At 36.9% G+C, this 24,005-nt stretch overlaps 1 protein-coding gene across 3 annotated transcripts in view; it reads left to right on the top strand.

Annotated features, from left to right (window-relative positions):
• Window positions 1–24,005, top strand: part of SUGCT (succinyl-CoA:glutarate-CoA transferase) — a 755,607-nt gene that overhangs the window by 120,992 nt on the left and 610,610 nt on the right. For 2 of the 3 annotated variants that reach the window (XM_060632197.3, XM_060632204.2), the window contains exon 8: window positions 17,868–18,011. The exons of the other annotated variant lie outside the window; for it this stretch is intronic. In XM_060632197.3, coding sequence (XP_060488180.2) covers window positions 17,868–18,011 — 144 coding nt within the window. The remainder of the gene's footprint in view (window positions 1–17,867; window positions 18,012–24,005) is intronic. 3 annotated transcript variants of the gene reach the window in all.

Below are 24,005 nucleotides of genomic sequence, written 5' to 3'. Positions count from 1 at the left end.
AAAAACATTTAAATAAGTTTCTTTCTAATGTTTTTGTTTTTTGAATCTTATAATAGAAAAATCTTCCCCCTCCTTTTTTTTTCTATCTCACTAAATGGTTGCTTTTGAGAGCGTTGTGTTCATTTTGAGTCATCATGCTTTGAAAAAGTGTTATAATCAGAGAAGATCCTGAAAAGAATGGCCAAAATTATCCCAGGGACATAAAATAGTGTTTTTTTTTTTTTTTTTTTTTTTTCCAATGAAAGCCTATAGGGACTGGATTTGTTTACCTGAGATAGGGCAAAGAAATAATTTGATTTCTATTTTCATCTATTTTTGGGGAGAGAATGTAGAATAGTTATTTTCATTGCTCAAAGAATAATGAACAAGAGAAAACGTGCTCACATCAGAGAGGAGATTTTAGTTAGCTAAATGAAGGGTATTGAACAGTGCAGTGCATGAAGAAGAAGGTCATGCCATTTCTATTAGTTTGGTGGAAAGACACTGGGCTTTGAGACAGGAACCATAGTCCCACTTAACATCTCTGAACCTCATTGTTTTCATTGGTAAAAATGAGAGTACTAACATGTCCTGAAAGATGTCCTCAGATACCATATATTTTCACTCTTATGTGGATCCTGAGAAACTTAACAGAAGACCATGGGGGAGGGGAAGGAAAATAAAAAAGGTTAGAGAGGGAGGGAGCCAAACCATAAGAGACTCTTAAAAACTGAGAATAAACTGAGGGTTGATGGGGGGTGGGAAGGAGGGGAGGGTGGGTGATGGGCATTGAGGAGGGCACCTGTTGGGGTGAGCACTGGGTGTTGTATGGAAACCAATTTGACAATGAATTTCATATTAAAAGAAATCCCAATGCGGGGGGAAAGATGTCCTCAGATTAAATCACATAATGTGTAGTCAAGCACCTGGGAAATAACGCTAGCTCCTGTTCCCTTTCTGGCGCATGCCTGGTATGTACTAGGTAGTCAGTAACTGTTCTTATTCCTCTGGAGATCCTTAAGGAGAGGAGGATAAGCATCTGTACTGGAAAATTTAGAAATGCACCCATCTAAAGGTAGTGAGGTAGGCCCAATGCCCTTTTGAGAGTTTTTATATCTTTAGGAGTCTTTATTTACTGCTCTATTTGGAAACCAAGTAATAGATTGTTCTTAAGTTCTTTTGTGGGAAAGATTTACCAGTCAAGGATGTGTGTAGTGTTTGATTCATACTTCATTATACACTGTAAAAAGAAAGATGCAGAGTGTCTTGAATTACCTTTTGAACCATAAAGAATTTTGATGGAAAGTTAATGAGAGCTTGAATTCTGAGTTAGCATCTTCCCTAGGACATTGGACTGTAGGGCAGATCACAATGTATATTTTGCACCCTGGCATTTTTATCTATGTGAGATCAGGGTAAAGTGCTAAAAAGGAGGAGTTAAGAGGGTCCTTAAAGGGGAGCCTTGAGGAAATGAGATTTAGCTCGGTTAGTCTTAGTTCTGAACCACCTTCTTTTCACGCATTGTTATCCCTCTGGCTGGGGGTCAGACACCATAACCCTGCTTAGCTGTAACTGAGGAATAGTTTCCACATTTACTTTTGAGAAGGAAGTTTAATTTTCTTTCTTTTACTACATGTTCAGAGAGGAATAGACACCTGCACTTTTGGCATGAAAAGTTCTAAAATATTAGGAGGAATGATACTTAAGTCTGTGCAAACACAATAGCTTTCAGTAGAGTCAAATGTGATTTTAGTCAAATGCTAGAAGTAGTGTTTCCCTTTGTATATTGAGGATAAGCCAGTGCAAAAAATATTAAATACTTGGTTTATAGTCAGAGTCACTGGAAAAGAATTTTGAATTTTTCAGAAAGCTCACAGTGGTGTGAGTAAATTACAATTCCTCTCCTGATGTGTAAGGGATGTTGAAGAACTTTCACTACAGAAGAGGGTTAAGAACTGCAGCTTGTACCCTTTTGTGTCCTCAGTGTTCCTTCTATAATGTATTGCCAGTTTTCCTCTTGGCCAGTTGTGAGCCTTGATTTCTATTCTGCTAACAATTATTGTGTAATAATTCACCCTAGAACCTAATGACTTCCAACAAGAGCAATTATTATATTAACTCTCATAGTTTCCATGGTTCAGGAAATGGGGAAGGGCTTAGCTGCGTGGTTCTGGCATGGGGTTTTCTCAAGTAATTGTAGTCAAAGCAGGAGCAGTGGGGGCTGGCTGGAGCGTCTTGCGGCTGCCAGGCACCTCTCCGTGTAATCTCAGGGCTTCTTCGTGTGGACCGTTTACATGGGGGCTCAGGGCTCTACTTGCACAAGTGTTCCAGTAAACACGGCAAAGGCCCCATTCCATATATGTTTTGTGCTGTAGTAGTTGTGGAAGTTATGCTCTAACCCTTCTGCAACTTTTTATTTGGTTCTGAGCATGTCACAAGACCATCCAGATTCAAGGATCAGGAAGTGGCAAAGTACTTTCAATCTTTCTATAATCTTTCCACTTTGTGGAGAAATCTATAAGTAACAATGGACTTTTCATAGCATTGATTGATCTTTTCTTGGCTTTGCCTGTGGCAAAAATCAATTATGGACTAAGCTTTAATGATCTCAGTATCAGCCTTCTCTACTGTTAGTGTCTGAACCTAATCACCAAAGAAGGAAGCAGGATGGAAGGAACAAAGCAGATTATCTCTTGACACATTAAATAGCAATTTTGAGCAGGTAAAAAGGATATGTTACCACCATTTATTCTTCATCTTTTAGAACTTGTATCTTAATGACTTGATAATCCATTTGGATAAAACAAATGCACAGTCATAGGGAGCAGAAAGATAAATGTTTCCTTATGTGCTGATGGCTTATTATTGTGCACCACCAAATTTGGCCTTAATATGCTTCTGGTTCTACCTAATTTTTGTCCTGACTAAACAACTAAAGTAATTGTTTTCACCGGATTATTTCATGCTTTTATTTGGCTTAACCTAGCAATTCCATGCATGTGGAGGGTTCAGGAAGAATTGTACTGGATAAGTCGTAATACTGATGTAAAAGATTTCTCTACAAGAAGTGATTGCATTCAAAGTACATAGTGTGCATCTTTGATACATCATTCATTGATGGGAAATGAAATTAAATGAAGTAGGTACAAATCATAGGATAGGAAAAGCCCTCAAGAGTTCATCTGTTTAACACAGGAAACAACAGATGCGGGAAAAGGGGAATTTCTTACACTTTTGGTGGGAATGCATACTGGTGCAGGCACTGTGGAAAACAGTATGGAGGTTCCTCAAAAAGTTAAAAATAGAACTACCCTATTGCACTATTAGGTATTGCAAAGGATACAACAATATTGATTCAAAAGGGCACATGCACTCCAGTGTTTATAGCAGCATTATCAACAATAGCCAAATTATGGAAAGGGCCCAAATGTCCATCAACTGATTAATGGATAAAGAAGATTACACACACACACACACACACACACACACACACACACACACACAGTGGTATATTACCCTTACCATGATGAGGACTGAGTAATGTGTAGAATTGTTGAATCACTATATGGTATACCTGTAACTAATATAACACTGTATGTTAATTAAACTGGAATTAAAATTTAAAAAACTTCATAAAAGAAAAACATTGACTTTTAGATTTGACTTTGCTTCTTTCTGATGCATTAGCACAGAAAGCGCTAACACAGAAACTATTCTTGAAGAACAACATGGAAAGAAGTAAAAAAAACTTTCCAAATTATTTCTTAGGCCATCCCTTAAAATGTCAGAATTCCCTAACCATCCATTCCATTTTCTCCCAGTCTTACCCTATTTAAACTATGATATTTTGGGCATCTCACAGTGGGAGTTAACTTAAAATGATTTAGATGGTATTTAATCACTGGATAAGAAAATATTCTAATTGGTGTGTTAAACATTTTTGAAAATTTTTAATTTTGTCTACTTTTTATTTTGGAGTCATTAATCCATCCAGTGAATGGATTTTTACAGTTTTTTTCTGAAAAATGTGTGGTTTACATTTTTCACACTGATAAAATCATATTTCTTTGTAAGTGCATTAGATTGTTTGCAGTTCACTTGAATCACATAGAACAAATGATCTCACATCGGGACTGATTACTGAAGTTGTAGAAATGACACATCAACTCACATCTTTGAAAGTTTTGGGCTCTAGTGATTGCCTGAAGAAAAGATGATGAACTGGAATTAGAATAATGTATGGAGGCAAGATGGTAGTGAAAAGAACAGAAGCTTTAGGGTCAGAATTCCTGCGTCCTAGTCCGAGTTGTACCCGATGCTCTCTGTGATTTTGACAAGTTCATTTATCATCTATATCCTTCCTTCATAATCTTTAAAATGGAGATAATATTGGTACTTACAGAATTGTTGTGGAAAACTAAATGTAACTTTAACATAGTTAAAGTACCTTGAAAAGCAGGAAGTTTCATACAGCATTGTAGACCTGCAGGAGACCTGAAGAGAGCTTCTTACTAGCTTACTAAATACAAGATAGTTAAGAATCCAAACCTGCTCATGAAGCCCTAGGAATATAGCTGAATGCAGTAATGTGGTAGAGGCAGTGGATTCGAGGCCACTTGCCTGGGGTCTTGTTTTGACTCAGCTACTAAATGATTGTAACATGTTCTTCAGTTCCTTGTCCTTCACAAGGATTGCTTACTTCGAAGGATTGTGCAAAGAGTTAGTTAGTTATTTTTGAGAGAGGGAGAAAGAGCACAAGTAGGGGAGGGGCAGAGAGAGAGGAGGAATAGACGATCCTAAGTGGACTCTGCTGACAGCAGAGAGCCTGATGCAAGGGCTTGAACTCATAAACTGTGAGATCATGACCTGATCCTAATACTTAACCTACTGAGCCATCCAGGTGCCCCTTAGAAACTGTTTTTTTTTTTTTAAGTTTATTTTTATTTATTTTGAGAGAGAGAGAGAGAGAAAGCAGGGGTGAGGCAGAAAGAGAGGGAGACAGAATCCCAAGCGGGCTCCGTGCCACCAGTGCAGAGCCCGATGTAGGGCTTGTATGTATGTGTGTGTGTGACAACCGTGAGATCATGACCTGAGCCTAAGTTAAGAGTCGTACGCTCAGCCGACTGAGCCACCCAGGCACCCCTCGATACTGGTTTTAAAGTGCACTATAAGAATGTTATATTCTGTAAATTTAATACCTCTAAGTATTATTTTTAATGTTTAGAAGTACAAAAACCTTTAATTCATTACCAGAAAGAAATTTCCTAACAGGTAATGAAGCATTCACAAGCAGCCAGAGAATGGCACAAATTGGTTTGTTACATTTACCCTTGAGCTGCCTATCTGGTGTGGACTCTCTGATCTTCTCTCCCTTCTCAGTTTCTCTTCTCCTTCCTTCCTTCTGGGGTCCCAGTTTGTTGTGACTTTGGCTTCTGACTTGTGCTTTGTTGAGGCTGAGATGGAGATGTGTTGGCTTGAAACTTCAAGTCTTTCAGGATGTGATGAAGAAAGGTGATCTTCCTGTTCCAGTCTCCAGGTGAAACATCTAAAGATTTTTCTCCTGTTGGTACCGTCCACCCCTAAAAGCCTAGCTTTAATGCATTTCGATGCAAAACAACATTTTCTCTTTCTTACTGGGTATCTGTTTGCTAGTAAGTAGCATCGACTGATCTCTTAGCAACTACACACTTTCCTGCTTTTCTGCCTTCGCTGATAGGGGACTGAGCCATGAGATCCTTTTAACTTCTAAAAAGATGTGATTTAGGTTGGAGGAGTCAGTGAGGCACATAGGTGATAGATTTTGCTGGGCCTTTTTACAGGTGAGAAAGTGAAGGCATGGAGGAGTTGGATCTATAGCTCTGAGTTCAGTGTTTCAGCCACTACATAGATTTTCTCTTCATGTAAGGGAAATAGTACTTCGTAGAAATTTATATGTGGATGTCACTATCAGCATATTTTTAGCTTCAGTGAGTGGTTTGGGTACAGTGTGTATTTAGAACAGAAGGTTTGGATACTGTGTGGTTCCAGTGCCTGCACCCATGAAATGTGGGGGCAGTGACCGTGGTGGCTGACTGTATTCTTGTGCCCTGGAAGACTTGTTTGATCTGAATATATCATAGTTTGTTGTTGTTGTTGTTGTGTGCCATGTTGCCCTTTGTACTAAAGATATTTTTCCTACTAGTTGGGGCTCTAAGTCATACTTGCAGTGTTCTTCGTAATCAAAATATTACTTTCATATTAAGAAAGTTAATTTCATGTTGATTATTTTCCCAAGTTAATTCAATTAAAATTTTTTAAAATGTTTATTTATTTTCGAGAGACAGAGACAGAGACATAGAGACAGAGAGAGAGGGAGACACAGAATCTGAAGCAGGCTCCAGGCTCTGAGTTGTCAGTACAGAGCCTGATGTGGGGCTCGAACTCACGGGCTGTGAGATCATGACCCGAGCTGAAGTCTGGTGCTTAACTGACTGAGCCATCCAGTGGCCTCCCCCTCAAATTCATTTAATTTTAACCTCTCTTTTCATTTGATCATAATCAAAGTCTAAGAATTCAAATTTCTAAGGATCTCTGGCATCAACCCATTCCCTCTGTCCTTAATTGAGGTTCTCTCTATGGCTCTCTCCCTTGGACTATTGCTAAATGTTTCTGATGGATCTCCTAGCCCCACACCAAGTATCTTATAAAAAGTCACATTTGTGTATAAAGTGCTTTTATACACCTTTTCTTATTTAATTCTCATACCTTGTGATGAAGTAGATTTTATCATTACCAGCATTTGACAATTGGGAAAAAATTAGAATGGCTAAGAACTTTCCAGAGTAATGGTGGAAGAATTCATATTTTAGAAAATAGGTCACTGAAAAAATTCATGTGCCCCAAGGTAGAAACAAAATTTTCTGTAGATTACATTAGTATAATGAATGACTCAGTATGAAATAAATGTATGACATACGGACACAGATACATTTAAGGATAACTTTTTAGTTTGGAAATGAAGCCAAGTACTTAAAAAAAAGTTTTAACATTTTTGTTGTTTTATGAAATAATTAGGTTGAGTAATATAACTAAGGAGAAAAATGCTTGGTGACTCCTTAAATTCATGCCACTTTATTGAACACCTTCCAGAATTGATTTACAGTTTCTTATGTACTTTTTTTTTTAACCAAACAAGGTTTTAAATAATAACTTAGAAAATCACATGATTTTTCTTTCTTCCACCCTCCCTTCTTTCCTTTAAAAATTTATTTGGTAACCTCTGAAAGTTGTGGGGATATGGAGAAATAAATGAAAATATTACACAGCCTTAAATCATGTATGGAAGATAATCTTTTTTAAAATTCTTAATTTAGGACACTGTGATGTAAAGGAAACAAAATGACCTTTTAGGTTTTTTTTTTTTTTCCCCTTCTCTAGATTGCATTATTAAGAAACAAAAAAACACTAAAACATTTCTACCACTTAAAATTGTCATATTTATTTTTTAAAGAAATAATTCAGGTTTTACTTTTCAACTTTTTAAACTTTGAAGCAGTTTTATACTTATAAGAAAAGTTGCAAAAATAGTACAGTGAGTTCCTATACCTTTTACCAATACCCTTACCTATACCGTATAACCTTCAACCCATACCCTTCACCATTTGTAATGTTTTTACAAAACCATAGGTATGATGATCAAAACTAAGACATTCACACTGGTGCAGGACTATTACCTAAACTATACTCCAGTTTAGTCAGATTTTGCTAGTTATTTATTTATTTTTAACTAATGCTCAGGTTTTACTTTTGAATTGCATGAATGAATGGGGATGAGAGAGCTTAAGAAAACAACACTGGTAACAGTTGAGGATGCAAAAATACATGAATGGATGTAGAAAGTGAATAACTGGGAAGACTTAGTATTTCTAACATATACATATACATATACATATACATATACATATACATATACATATACATATACATAACATACAGTTTAGATCCACTTCTTCCAAACAATGATGATGGATGGAATTCTAGTGCATATTGCTCAACAAGATCAGTTAATTACCCATTTTTTCCTCAAATGTGTTTTGGCTAAGTGTTATGAGCTATATCTATTAAAAAGGTTTTTTTAGGGGCATGTGGGTGACTCAGTTGGTTGAGCATTTGACTTCAGCCTAGGTCATGATCTCGCCGTTGGTGAGTTTGAGCCCCACGTCGGGCTCTGTGCTGCCCGCTCAGAGCCTGGAGCCTGCTTCGGATTTTGTGTCTCCCTCTCTCTCTGCCTCTCCCCGACTCATGCTGTGTCTCTCTCAAAAATAAAACATTTTTTAAAACATTTATTTATTTTTGAGAGAGAGAGACACACACACAGAGTTAAAGCGGGGTAGGGGCAGAGAGAGAGGGAGACAAAGGATCTGAAGCAGGCTCCAGGCTCCCAGCTGTCAGTCAGCACAGAGCCGGACTTGGGGCTTGAACTCAGGAACCGTGAGATCATGACCCAAGCCAAAGTTGGACACTTAACCGACTGAGTCACCCAGGTGCCCCTAAATTCCTATATCTATTGACATGCAGAGATAACACCACCCCATTTATCCCAAATTTCAGGAGGAGAGACACATTGTTTTGTATTGTCAAGGCAATAGGGCTGGAGCTCTGGATGTGGAAGGGGAGTTTCATACTTTGTATGTACACAGTCCCCGCTCTGATTCTGTTAGATTGCACCTGGGAATACTTAGTCATTTCACAGCCACAGTGTGCTTCTCTGTGGGATTTCCTGCTTACTAAATGGTATTTTATTGGCACTTCCTTATTTCTCTGGCATGCTGACAATTCTTCAATGACAGGAATATGATTATGAGGGATTTCCAAAGTATGAGCATAGCCACCTCTGAATTATACTGGAAGATGAGTGGTACATCCTTAGTTATTGCTACCAAAGAGCTTTGAATGAAATGTAGCTTCTTGAGTTTCCACTAAATACATGACCTTTTAGCAGGCCTTTAAAAAGACTTTTTAGGGGCGCCTGGGTGGCTCAGTTGGTTAAGCATCCGACTTCACCTCAGGTCACCATCTCATGGTCCGCGAGTTCGAGCCCCGCGTCGGGCTCTGGGCTGATGGCTCAGAGCCTGGAGCCTGCTTCCGATTCTGTGTCTCCCTCTCTCTCTGCCCCTCCCCCGTTCATGCTGTGTCTCTCTCTGTCTCAAAAATAAATAAACGTTAAAAAAAAAATTAAAAAATAAAGACTTTTTAAAAACTTTATTTCCAATGACTTCTTTTTTTTTTTGTTTTGTTTAATTATCAGCATTATAATGGTGTTTAAAAAGTGAAACAGCTTTATGAACACATAATTCATAGGCCATATGATTCACTCATTTAAGGTGTACAAGTCGATGGTTTTATATTCACAGAGTTCTGCAGCCTTCACCACAACCAATTTAAGGCATTTTCATCTAGGGGCGCCTGGGTGGCTCAGTTGGTTAAGTGTTCGACTTTGGCTCAGGTCATGATCTCCCGGTTTTTGGGTTCGAGCCCCAAGTCGAGCTCTGTGCTGACAGCTCAGAGCCTGGAGCCTGCTTAAGATTCTGTGTCTCCCTCTCTCTCTGCCTGTCCCCCACTCGCATTCTGTCTCTTTCTCAAAAAGAAATAAACATTAAAAAAATGTTTTTAAAACATTTTCATCTTTTAAAAGGAACCCCAAACTCATTAGCAGCACTTCCTATTCCACTTCCTGTCAGACCCTGGCTCTACTTTTTGTCTCTATGGATTTGCCTATTCTAGACATTTCACAAAAATAGTATCATATAATATGTGGCCTTTTGGGACTGGCTTCTGTCACTCAGTGTAAAGTCTTAGCATGTATCGGTACTTCATTTCTTTTTATTGCCTAACATATCCAATTGTGTGGTCATCCCACAATTTATTCACTTATTGGTTGATGGACAGTTGGGTTACTTCCACTCTTAGGCCAAGATGAATAATGCTGCTATGAATTGTACATTGAGTTTTTTGTGAAGACGTATGTTTTCATTCTTTTGGGTATATTCCTGGAAGTCGAATTGCCGGGTCATAAGGTAGCTTTATGTTTAACTCTTTAAGGAATTTCCAGACTGTTTTCCACAGTGAGCACACCATTTACAATCCCGTCAGCGCTGTATAAGAATTTTGATTTTTCCACATCCTTGCTAACACTTGCTATTATCTCTCTTTTTCATGACAGCCATTCTCGTTAGTGTACTATGGCATTTCATTGTGGTTTTCATTTACATTTCCCTGATGGCTATGGATGTTGAGCATCTTTTCATGTGCTTATTGGCTATCTGTACATCTTGTTTTTGAGTGTGTAAACACTCTGCTCATTTGAAACTTGGGTTGTCTTTTTATTGTTGGGTTGTAAGTTTATTGTGGTTTTCATTTCCATTTCCCTGATGGCTAGTGATGTTGAACATCTTTTTTCATGTGCTTAATGGCCATTTGTATATCTTCTTTGGAGAAATGTCTGTTTTGCCCACTTTGCTCATTTAAAAAGTGGGTTATTTGCCTTCTTATTATTGAGTTGTAAATTATTGAGTTTCTTTATAAATTCTACACATTTTTAAGTTGATGATGTTTCATTTATCTATTTTTATCTTTTGTTGCTATTGATGTCATAACTAAGAGATCATAGCCAAATTTACAATCATGAGAGTTTATGGCTATATTTTTTTCTGTTGTATAGTTTTAGCCCTTATGTTTAGGTCTATGATCCATTTAGAGTTAATTTTTTTTTTTTATGTGGTGTAAGGAGGGATTCCAACTTCATTCTTTTGCACTACCATTTTTTGAAAAGACTACTCTTTCCCCATTGAATTATCTTGGTATGGGGGGTACTTGTGATGAGCACTGGGTGTTGTATGTAAGTGATGAATCACTGAATTCTACTCCTGAAACCAATATTGCACTGTATGTTAACTAAATATAATTTAAAAAAATTAATTGAAAGTAAATCTGAAAACTTCCATTGTCTGTATATCTGTCTTGTTTTAATACCATGCTGCCTTATTTACAGTAGCATTGCAGTAAGTTTTGAAATTGGGAAGTCTGAATTGTCCAACTTTATTCTTCTTTTTCTAGATTTTTTTTGGCTATTGTCCCTGGTATTTTCATATGGATTATAAGATTAGATATTATTTCTACAAAAAAAGGCATCTAGGATTTTGGTAGGTGAAATTGCATTGAATGTGTAGATCAATTTGGGGAGTATTGCCATATTAGCAATATAAAGTCTTCTGATTCATGACAGTGGGATGTCTTTCCTTTTATTTAGGTCTTTAATTTCTTTCTTTTCAGAATGTAAGTTTGTTACATTTATTCCTAAGTATTTTATTCATATTGATGGTATTGTAAGTGGAATTGTTTTCTTAATATAATTTTTAGTTTATTTATTGTTACTGTGTAGAAATGCAATAGATTTTTTATATTGCCTGTATCTTGCAAACTTGCTGAACTCATTTATTAGTTCTAAGAGTTTTTTAGTGGGTTTCTAAGCATTTTCTGTATATATGATTATGTCATCTGCAAATATAGGTTTACTTCTTTCTTTCCAGTCTAGATTCCTTTTATTTCTTTTTCTCTCGTTTTTAAAAAAAAAATTTTTAACGTTTATTTATTTTTGAGACAGAGAGAGACAGAGCATGAACAGGGGAGGGTCAGAGAGAGAGAGAGGGAGACACAGAATCTGAAACAGGTTTCAGGCTCTGAGCTGTCAGCACAGAGCCCGACACGGGGCTTGAACTCACAAACCGCGAGATCATGACCTGAGCTGAAGTCAGACGCTTAACCAACTGAGCCACCAGGCGCCTCTCTTTTTCTCTCTTAATTGCACTGGCTACAACCTGCAGTACAATGTTGAAGGGATGAGAGCAGGCATCCTTCTCTTATTCCTGATATTAGAAGGAAAACATTCAGTTTTTCATATTTACTTATGATATGGCCTCTGTCTTTTTCACATATGTCCTGTATGAGATTGAAGAAGTTCACTTCTCTTCCTAGTGTGTTGAGTATTTCAACATGAAGGGTGTTGAATTTTATCAATGCTTTATTTGCCCCTGTTGAGATGATCATTTTGCATTTTTCCTTTATTTTAATGATTTGGTCTGTTATATTGATTGATTTTCAAATGTTGGATCAACCTTGTTCCTGAGAAAATTGATCCCAATTGCTCATGGTGTATAATCCTTTTGTATATTGCCAGATTCAATTTGCTAGTATTTGGTTGAGAATTTTTTTTGTGTTTATATTCATAAGAGATATTGGTCTGTATAGTTTTATTTTCTTTTGCTGTCTTTGTGTGGCTTGACCTCAGTATATTACTAGCCTCAAAGAATAAGCTGAGAAGTGTTCTCTTTCAGTTTTTGGAGGCATTTATTACGAATTAATATTAACTCTTCTTTAAATGCTTGGTAGACGATTGTTTAAATGCTTAGCTGTTATTTTGAGATAGTTCTTCTTTTAAATACAGGTATGTACAGCTATAAGTTGCTCTCAAATACTGCTTTAGCTGCATCTCATAAATTTTGGTATGTTTAACTTTATTTTCATTTGTCTTGAAGCATTTTCTTTCCTTTTTTAAAAAAAAATTATTTGAGTGTAGTCGGCCCACAATGTTACATTATTTTCAGGTGTACAAGATAGTGATTCCACATGTTTATATGTTATGCTATCCTCACCACAGATGTAGCTACCATCTGCATCATACAACACTGTTCCAATACCATTGACTATATTCTTTGTGCAGTGCCTTTTATTCCCATGACTTATTTATTCCATAACTGGAAGCCACCTCTCTTCACCATTTTCCCTAGCCCCCACCTTCCATCCCTCTGGCAACCATCAAACAAAGTCTGTTTCTGCTTTTTGTTTGTTATTTCATTTGTTTTTTAGATTCTACATATAAACAAAATCGTATGGTATTTGTCTTTCTCTGACTTATTTCACTTAGCGTAATACCCTCCAGGTCTATCCGGGCTGTCTCAAATGGATGTATCTCACCCTTTTTTATGACAATGTAATATTTCAGTGTGTGTGTGCGTGTGTGTGTGTGTGTGTGTGTGTACATGTACAAATATACCACATATTCCTTATCCATTTGTTTCTCTCTGTTTTTTTGAAAATTTTTAATATTTATTCATTTTTGAGAGACAGAGTGCAAGCAGGGGAGGGGCAGAGAGAGACAGGGAGACACAGAATCCGAAGCAGGCTCTAGGCTCTGAGCTGTCAACACAGAGCCTGATGCAAGGCTCGAACTCATGAACTGTGAGATCTTGACCTGAGCTGAGGTTGGTCGCCTAACCGACTGAGCCACCCAGGCACCCCGTCCATTTGGCTCTTGATGGACTCTTAGGTTGCTTCCATATCTTGGCTATTGTAAGTAAGGCTGCAACAAACATAGGGGTATATACATCTTTTTGAATTAGTGTTTTTGTTTTTTGGGGGGTAAATAGCCAGTAGTGGAATTATTGGATCATATGGTCTTTCTATTTTTAATTTTTTGAGGAACTCTTATATTGTTTCCACAGTATGGAGTGTACCAGTTTACATTCCCACCAACAGAGCACAAAAGTTCCTTTTTTTTCCATGTCTTTGGCAATACTTGTTATTTCTTATCTTTTTGATGTCAGCCATTCTGACAGGTGTAAGGTGATATCTCATTGTGGTCTTAATTTCTGTTTCTCTGGTGATTGGTGATGTTGAGAATCTTTCCATGTGTCTGTTGGCCATCTGTAGGTCTTCTATGGAAAAATTTCTATTCAGGTTCTGTGCCCATTTTTAATCAGATTTTTTTTTTTTTTGGTATTGAGTTGTGTAAATCCTTTACATATTTTGGATCTTAACCCTTTATTGGATTTATCATTTGCAAATATCTTTTCCCATTCACTAGGTTGCATTTTTGTTTTGTTGATGGTTTCTTTCACTGTGAAAGAACTTTTTATTTTGATGTAGTCCCAATAGTTTATTTTTGTTTTTTTCCCTTGCTTTAGGAGACATATTTAGAAAACTATTGCTATAGTTCATGTTAGAGAAATGACTGCCTGTGTTCTCTTGTAGGTTTTCTATGGTTTCATGTCTTACATTTGGGTCTTTAATCTATTTTGAGTTATTTTTGTGTATGGTGTTAGAAAGTGGTTCAGTTTCATTCTTTTACATGTAGCTGTCTAGTTTTCCCAGTACCATTTATGAAGAGACTGTCTTTTCCTCATTGTGTATTCTTGCCTCCTTTGTAATAGATTAATTGACCATATAATTGTGGGTTTATTTTGGGTTCTCTGTTCTGTTCTGTTGATCTATGTGTCTATTTTTGTGCCAGTACCATACTGTTTTGATCACTACCGCTTTGTAATATAACTTGAAGTCAGAATTGTGAGGCTTCCAGCTTTGTTTTTCTTTTTCAAGGTTGCTTTGACTATTTGGGGACTTGTGTGGTTCCATACAAATTTTAGGATTGTTGTAGTTTTATGAAAAATGCTGTTGGTATTTTGATAGAGATTGCATTGAATCTGTAGATTGCTTTTGGGTAGTATGCACATTTTTAAGATTAATTCATCTAATCCATGAGCATGACATATATTTCCATTTGTTTGTGTCATCTTCAATTTCTTTCATCGATGTTTTATAGTTTTCAAAGTACAGGACTTTCACCTTCTTCTTTAAGTTTATTCCTAGGTATTTTATTCTTTTTGGTATACTTGTAAATGGAGTTATTTTCTTAATTTCTCTTTCGTTATTAGTATATAGAATGATACTGACTTCTGAATATTAATTTTGTATCCTGAAATTTTACTGAATTCATTTACTCAGTAAATAATAGTTTTTTTGGTGGAGTCTAGGATTTTCTATGTGTAGTACAATGTTGTCTGTAAATAGAGCTAGGTTAAACTTTACCTATATGGATGCCTCTTATTCATCTTGAAGTATTTTCTAATTTCTTATGTGATTTTCTTTGTTGCTTATTGGTATATTGGGATTATGTTGTTTACTGTGCACATATTTTTGAGTTTCCAAAATATGCCTCTGTTAGTGATTCTAATTTTATTCAGTTGTTATCTGAGAACATATTTTGTGTGAACTCACTACTTTTAAGTTTATTTTAGCTTGTCTTATTGCCTATGATATGATCTGTCCTAGAGAATGTTCCATGTGCACTTGAGAAGAATGTGCGTTTTGTTGTTGTTGCATGAAGTGTTTTATAGTCATTTAAATATAGATGTATTTGGTTTATGGTGTTGTTCAAATCTCTTCTTTCTTTTCTGATATTCTCTCTAGTTGTTCTATTCACTATTTGTATTTGAGTATTGAAACCTGCTATTATACCTGAAGTGTCTGTTTCTCTTTTCAAATATGTCACTTTTTGCTTTTTATATTTTGGCAGCTCTGTTTTGGGTGCATGTATGTTTATAATTATTATATCTTCCCAGTGCCATGGCCCCATTTTCCTTATAAAATCTTTTATTTTCTCTAGTGACTTTTTTTGGTTTGTTTAAAATCTATTTTGTCTGATAGTAGTATAGCCACTCCAGCATTTTTATGGCTATTGTTTGCAAGATCTGTTTTTCCCCATGCTTTCTTTTTATTTTCAGCCAATTTGTATCTTTGAATCTAAAGCGTGTTAGTAAGCTTGTTTCACTTAGTGTTTCACTAAAATTATCTGGCACAAATTGTCACTTTTAAGAGTGATAATGTTGTTTCTGTAGATGAGTTCATGTTTATTTAATGTCCATACATTTAATACTATTATTCTGGATAACATAATGATATTTTTAGAATATTAATCAGGTGAAGTCTCCCCCTTTCAATAAGTTTATATATAAGTTAAAAGATTTATTATCTACTTTATTCCTATTGGTCTGAGAAGCATAGCAGGTAAAATATGAGTACATTATTTTATAGTGAGGAAATGTGTCTATAAACTTAGATTTGAACTTGTCTTTCATTTTTAAAAAATTTTTTTTAAACGTTTATTTTTAATTTTTGAGACAGAGAGAGACAGAGCATGAACGGGGGAGGGGCAGAGAGAGAGGGAGACACAGAATTGGAAGCAGGCTCTAGCTCTGAGCCATCAGCCCAGAGCCCAGCGTGGGGCTCAAACTCCAACCGCGAGATTGTGACCTGAGCTGAAGTCAGACGCTTAACCGACTGAGCCACCCAGACGCCCCTTGTCTCTCATTTTTTAACATAATAAATAATTTTAAATCCCAGTGACAAATTTAATTTAAAATTTACTGATTTTATTCTTTTTGGTACAATTGTAAATAGAGTTATTTTCTTAATTTCTCTTTCTACTATTTTGGTATTAGTACATAGAATGCTACAAAACTACAAGTTTTTCCAATCATAATAGTTAGAAAACAGCTAGAAGTTGCCAATTTTCATTGCTATATCTTTCTTGAAATGGTGTTGAAAAGCAAAAAAAAAAAAAAAAAAGTTTAGTCATTAAATATTCTCATTTACTTGCTTTTAACATTATTTAGTACTCTTATAAGGTGATTGACAGATTATGTATGGGTTGCAGAAAAGGGAAAACTAGCTTCTGAAAATGGTTGAATAACAGCTGGAATTAATGAATAAGGAAGTGATTGAATAAATGCATCAACCAGATGAAATGTAGGGTTTTTTAGGTATTCTGTGTAATGAAAGGCTTAACAGAATTCAAGGTAGTGAAAAATAAGAACTCTATGATGTTACAATGACTGATAATAATGTAAATGATAGTGTTAGCTCATTTTTATCTGGTACTTATTGTTTGCCAGGCACAGTTCTAGTATCTGTACGTATAGGTCAAGGATTGGATTATCAAAACCGACTGACATCAGTTGAAGATGTTAATCAGTATTAAGCTTTACTTGTAATTTTAAGGGTACAAGGAACCAAAAGGCACAGGAAAATCAGACTGAGGTCTTGAACATTGAGAGAGGCTTTCTTTCTTCCCACAACAGACAAAATTCTCAATCCCAGAGCAGTAGGTACTATACCTAATGAAGTACATGGGTTACCTCATACAGTAGGGAACATTGCAGGCTGTGAAATGTTACATTTTATACTTTGATAATGCATAGCTGGTGTCCCATCCCTTATAAACCTATAGATTCTAGGCTTGTTTATCATAGTAATTCTAAGACAGGAATAATCTGCTTTTAAAAGCCTTCTATGGATAAGTATTACTTTTTTTTTTAAGCAAATACCATTAGTATATTTGCCAGTAATTAGCATGCTTATAAAGGAGAATAGCCCAGGTCTTCTGCCTTTTTTCCTGGAAGAGCCTCCTACCCAACAGGAAAAAAAAAATGCTCTTTTTCATTCCCAATAGATTAACTCATTTAAATTCAAATTTAATTATTTATTTTGTTACTATAAACAGGTAAAATATATTAAGAAGGCACCTGGGTGGCTCAGTCAGTTCATTGTCCGACTTCGGCTCAGGTCATGATTTTGCTGTTCCTGAGTTCGGTCCCCGTATCAGGCTCTGTGCTGACAGCTTGGAGCCTGTAGCCTGCTTCAGATTCTGTGTCTCCCTCCCTCTCTGCCCCTCCCACACTCATGTTCTCTCTCTCTCTCTCTCTCTCTCAAAAATAAATAAACATTAATTTTTTTTTTAAAAAAAGAAGGAACTTCAGACACGTTTAAAAAATATTTTATCTTATTTGGTTTGGTTTAGTTTGGTTGGTAGGAGAAGGAGTGAGAAATACAGTAAATATATATTCTCACCACCAACAGGTATCCACAGTAGCAGCTTGTTGGTTTTTCTCTTGTGTGTGTGCATACACAAGTCATATACAATTCTTTCTTCTGTTTGATCTTAGAATATTTGAGAAATCATCTGATGGTTTCAATTTTCAATTTTCTCTGTTTTTCTCACCCCAACCCTCAATCAGGATGGAGATCCAGTTCGTCCAGGAGTGGCCATGACTGATCTTGCTACTGGCCTGTATGCATATGGAGCCATTATGGCTGGATTGATACAAAGATATAAAACCGGGAAAGGACTGTTCATTGATTGCAACCTGCTGTCATCTCAGGTACCAATCCAAAAAGCATTCTAGATTGTGCTGTAAAGACGTGTATCTGGGTCATACTCTTTCATATCAAATTTTATGGTCACATGTGCAAAAATAAAAACAACAGAAAAAAACCCACAAACAACAACAGCAAAAGCTATTTTGTTTTGATATAGTTAATTATTGTCATCTTAAAATAAGTGGGCCATGAAGATTTTGTTGTAATAGGCATTGCTGTTGAATTAGAATTTTAAGGACTGTTTATATTAGAATGAGTGTGACCAGAGTGAGACAAGAGTACGTTTGGTTCTATTTTATTGTCACATGAGCTCTGTAACTTCTTTTGACCAGAGTTTCTTCACCTTTTTTGTACTGTAGACCCCTTGTGTACTCTGGTGAAGTCTATGGACCTTTTCTTAGAATTATATTTCTAAATGCATAAAATGATATACTTAGGATTGCAAGGGAAGCCAATTATATTGAAATATAGTTATTTCAATGTAAAAACCAATTTTGTGTTATAATAACATATCATTTTTTTTATTAACACATTAAACCATAAGATCTATTATTGGGCCTAGTAACTACTACAATTTTGAGGAAATGTTGAACATAAATGATGCTTTAAGATACCTACAATAACTATAATATGATATGAAAATATGTATAATATTTATTGGTGATCAAGCCATAGGTACTACTAATCTCCTGTGGTTTGCCGCTTATACTCGTAGTTGAAGAAAATGCTAAATTTTATCTAGGAGTTGGATGGAAATAAAGATCTAATTTTTTCTGTTCAGGTTAATTAGTTGCCAGAATTCTTTCCATGGACTCTGGAGTAAGAACCCTTGGTTTAGACAGTTATCAGTTATGTTATGCCAAATACTAAACTGGTAGAATAAAAGAGTTAACTAACTCTCACATTGACATTTTGCCTCCTTTTTATTGGAGCAGACCCAGGTGCTGTACCATAGGTGGACGTTGATTTGGAACAGATAATTTTTCGGGAATAGAATAAAAAAGAAAATAGTTTAATTTGTGCAAGGAGATATTTTACCGTGAGAAAAATTACTTTATAGATGGAGATCTCAGTTAGGAATTTCAGATTTAAATGGCATACACGGGAGACTAATAAAGTTGGAAAACTGCTTTGGAGATATTTTCTCTTAGACAAAATTGAGGAATTATCTAGAGGTAAGAAAAATATCAAATGGTTGCAGGTGAATTACAATGTCTGGAGTTTCAACATTAGCTTTGAGTTACAGTGAGCATTTTAATGGTTAAATAAAAGGGTAAAATAATTCTCTCCAAATGAATGAATGGTCTTTTGAATAGAAAAACACAGATGTTAGTTATGGGAAGAAGCTGAAAGCCTTTTTCTTTCCTCCTCTAATTTAATAGCTGTAAGGAACCTGATGGAGGTTAAGTGACTGTTTACAAGTTACACACTTAATAAGTATGGAAGACATGAAGGTTTCATGGGTGTTTGACCTGTCTGATCACAGAGGGTCCTAGGCTTAAAGTCCTTAAGACTCCTGAACTGTATTTAGACTGCTTTACTTATATGTCAATGATAATTAGCTTTGGAAGAAATTCACCTGTAGAGTATTATAGAGTTTAATTCTCTTCCATCACCTAATGCAATGATTCACAACTCAGAGGTGTGTGGGTCCCTGGAGATGGGAGTGGAGGGGGGTGGTATGACTGGTAGGGCTGTTTCGAAGTGAGGGTACACTAAGTCCAAACTCATGCATGCATACACACATATACACATTCCAGTCATTTTGGGTATGTGTCTGTGTTTGTTGTTCATGCTATTTCCTAAGACTGTAAGTTCCCTGAATGCAGGAATGTTTGTTCCTGTTTACAGTGGTAACCTAATAGCGTATCCCAGTATTTGTCAAATAGCAGTCTCTCCCAGTCTTTTGAGATCAGTCGGGGACCCACTGTTACCAGTAGGTATGTCACACAGCCTTTAGGTTTGCTACGAAAGATTAGAAAAAGGTAGAAAACCATTGAATTAGAATAAGTACTTAATAAACAACTTATGATGAAATGATGTGTTTTCAGTAAACTAGGTAGCAGTGATTTAGCTGTAGCTGATGGTGCTGTAGTTAACCTAGTCAAAGTTTGCTGAAATTATTTGTGTATTTAAGACTCATTAACTATCTTTTTTAAAATTGAGGTAAAATTGGGGCACCTGAGTGACTCAGTCGCTTAAGCATCCAACTTCAGCTCAGGTCATGATCTCGCTGTTTGTGGGTTCAAGCCCTGTGTCAGGCTGTGTGCTGACAGCTAATGGGCTGGAGCCTGCTTCAGATTCTGTGTGTGTGTCTCTCTCTGCCCTTCCCCCACTCTCGCTCTCTCTCAAAAATAAATGAACTGGGGTAAAACTGGTATATAACATTATATTAAGTTCAGTTGTACAACATAATGATTTGATATTTGTATACATTGCAAAACGCTCACCACGTCTGGTTAACATCGGTTGATTTTGTTTTCTCATGGTGAGAACTTTCCCCATCTACTCTCTTAGCAGCTTTCAAATATGTGGTAGAGTATTACTAGTCACCATGTTGTACATTACATCCCTATGACTTATTTATTTTATAACTGGAAATTTGTACCTTTTGACCCCCTTCACCCGTTTTACCCACCCTCTGCCTCTCACAATCACCAATCTATTCTCTGTATTATGAGCTCAGTATTTTTTTTTAAGTAAAAAAAAGTCTTCTAGATTCCAAAAATAAGTGAGATTATACTGTATTTGTTTTTCTCTGTCTGGCTTATTTTACTTAATGCCCTCAAGGTCCATCCATGTTATTGCAAATGACAGGATTTCCTTCTTTTTTTTTTTTTTTATGGCTGAATAACATTCCATTGTGTGTGTGTATATGTATCACATTATTTTTATCCATTCATACACCGATGAACACTTAGCTTGTTTACATACCTTGACTGTTGTCCTTACCTTTTACCTTTTATGATAAAAAAATTGATTAAGTCTAGTTTTAGAGCTATGGACTTTCACATCTACTATTTTATTTTTATTATTTTTATTATTTTATTTTATTATATTTTTGAGAGAGAGAGAGAGTGTGAGCCTGGGAAAGGGGCAGAGGGAGAGAAAGAGAGAATCTTAAGCAGGCTCCATGCTCAGTGTGGAGCCTGATGTGGGGCTCGATCCCACGGCCCTGGGATCATGACCCAAGCTGAAACCAAGAGTCAGATGCTCAACCAACTGAGCCACCCAGGTGCCCCATGTTTACTATTCTATATGACCTTCGTAATTATCACCTGAGGTAGGTAGGGCAGGAATTTTTATTCCTATTTTACTTATAAGGAAACTGAAGTAGGAGAGGTTGATCTGCTTGACCAAAGAGTCACAGCAAGAATTTGGTTTCCGATATCCTGGCTGGTTCTCTTTTCCCTGCTTCATAAAGGCTAGATTTTTAGCACTGAGGGACAGGCAAGATCCAGCTTTCCTACACTGGGGCTCCAGAGGAGAAGGCAAATTTAGTAAGAGGCAGAGGAAGCAAAAGAGCACTCAGTAACAAGGGAAAACATAACAGGACTGGCTCCCCTGCCCCCCAACCTGCATGCCAAGAGTCAGAATAAGATAGTGCAACAAGGTGGCCCCTCTGGATCATTATCTAAATCATGTTTAGATCCAGTGAATGAAAACTATCATGGAATTTAACCCGATGGACCAGTGTTTCTGTTGAAATGTGAGAATTTTGAGAAAAACAGCATTTGGAGTCATGGACACCTGGATTTTTTTATGCACTCTGGCCAACTGAGGGCTCACTGTGCCCCAGGCTCTGTGGTCGCTAGGTTGGAGTGCAAAGTGACACCTCAGTCCAAGGTTTAATACAAGAGGCAGCTGTGTCAGAAAGGAGAGTCTAAGGTGTGGTTTTCTAACAGGGCCTTGGAGCATGGTTGGACCAAGGTAGTTAAGGGCCTTGTATGTTATGCTTCGGAATCTGGATTTTAACCTCCCAAGACCTCTGTTTCTCTACCTACAAATTCTGTTGGTGATGGTCTTTTCAACCAAAGACTACGTCTGCTTGGGTACATGCTATAGTTGCCATGTGCTGAATAACCTCTGGGCTGTGGACAACGTTTGAGTTTCAGAGGGCAGTGGTACAGACACTATTTTTTGTTGAAGGCTGTCTGAGGTGCCAGGCAGCGGGTGGGAAGAACATTTTCGTTGTCTTAACCCACTGCAGCCCAAGCTCTGTTTTTCTCTTTTTGCCTCTGCCCTTGTCTTGTCTCTGTACTTCTTCTCACGTGTGTTTCTCTACCCTTGGGCATCTCTTTTCTCTGTCTATTTCTCACTTGTCTTTCTTTACTTTCCTGTTTTCACTCCTATTCTGTGCTGTCGCTGCCTTCCTCTGTCCCCTTTTCTCCATGTTTCATGATGTGGAGCTATAGGTGAAGCAGTTCTGGTCCCAGGTCTTACGTCCTTATACTGTACGGTTAAGGAAACTTACAGAATCGTTTAGCAGTTTGCATGGAAGAGAAAGGAAGACCTTTTTTCTGGAAGCCCCGGAAAACAAGACCATATATTTTACTGGGTTAAATGACCATTCCTGAACCAATTAATGAGGACTGAAAGAAATATGCTATTTGGCTTAAGCTGTTCTAGGTACTAGTGATAGTGTTAACTCTACCCAAACCATAAGACCGTAACTGGGGAGATGTGATTCACCTAAAGCATTGTGTGGTTATCTTTTGTCCAGAGGAAGGGGAAATAAATGTTGGGGGGCCAATCAACATTCTACTAACATAACTGGGTTGTTTAGAGAATCTACTGCTCTCAAGGATGTGAAAAATTCTTCATAAAAGTATTCTGATGACTAGCATTAATTTTGTTAGGTTATTTAAAAAATATTTTGCAGTGTTAGAAATGGGCTGAGATTGGGGCACCTGGGTGGCTCAGTCAGTTAAGCATCCAACTTCGGCTCAGGTCATGATCTCGCGGTCCGTGAGTTCGAGCCCCACGTCGGGCTCTGTGCTGACAGCTCAGAGCCTGGAGCCTGTTTCAGATTCTGTGTCTCCCTCTCTCTCTGACCCTCCCCCATTCATGCTGTCTCTCCCTGTCTCAAAAATAAATAAACGTTAAAAAAAATTAAAAAAAGAAAGAAATGGGCTGAGATTAAAAAAACTGGTTATTGACATAATTATTTTATTATCATAATTATTATAACTTTTCATAATAGAGAAATCTTGACTAACTTTACTTAGTCTTTCCTTAAAAAATTTTTTTTGGGGGTGCCTGGGTGGCTCAGTCGGTTGGGCGTCTGACTTCGGCTCAGGTCATGATCTCGCGGTTCGTGGGTTCAGACCCCGCGTCAGGCTCTGTGCTGACAGCTCAGAGCCTGGACCCTGCTTCAGATTCTGTGTCTCCCTGTCTCTCTCTGCCCCTCCCCTGCTCACGCTCTGTCTCTCTCTGTCTCAAAAATAAAATAAAACATTAAAAAAAATGGGGCACAGAGAGAGAGGGAGACACAGTATCCAAAGTAGGCTCCAGGCTCTGAGCTGTCAACACAGAGCCCAACACGGGGCTTGAGCTCATGAACCATGAGATCATGACCTGAGCTGAAGTTGGACACTTAACCGACTGAGCCACCCAGACATCCCACTTTACTTAGTTTTTCAATTTAAGATAACATAGATCCTAGATCCAAAAACCCAACCCAACCCCAAAATGATTAAAATCTGCTTCATGTAAATGTGAAGTGCTATTTCTAGATGCTTTTCAAAGTAATATAATAGGAAACTTCACCTTTTAAAAAATGTATTCACTTTCTTCTTCTTCTTTTTTTATATAAATGTTCACCTGCGTTAAGCAGATAGCATTCGAACTTCATTTCAGATGCCTGGAAAGTGACTGTGATTTCATGCAGTGGGTAAAAAAACAGGCTTTTCTAACTCATTTTGATTGCGTTACACAGGATGACAAATGAATGACTATAACATTCAATATCAGTTGCTAAAAATGAAATTTTGTAC

This window comes from Panthera onca, chromosome A2, assembly GCF_046562875.1.
Source record: "Panthera onca isolate mPanOnc1 chromosome A2, mPanOnc1 haplotype 2, whole genome shotgun sequence".
In the NCBI taxonomy this organism is placed as follows: Eukaryota; Metazoa; Chordata; class Mammalia; order Carnivora; family Felidae; genus Panthera; species Panthera onca.
This window is presented reverse-complemented; position numbering and strand designations above follow the sequence as displayed.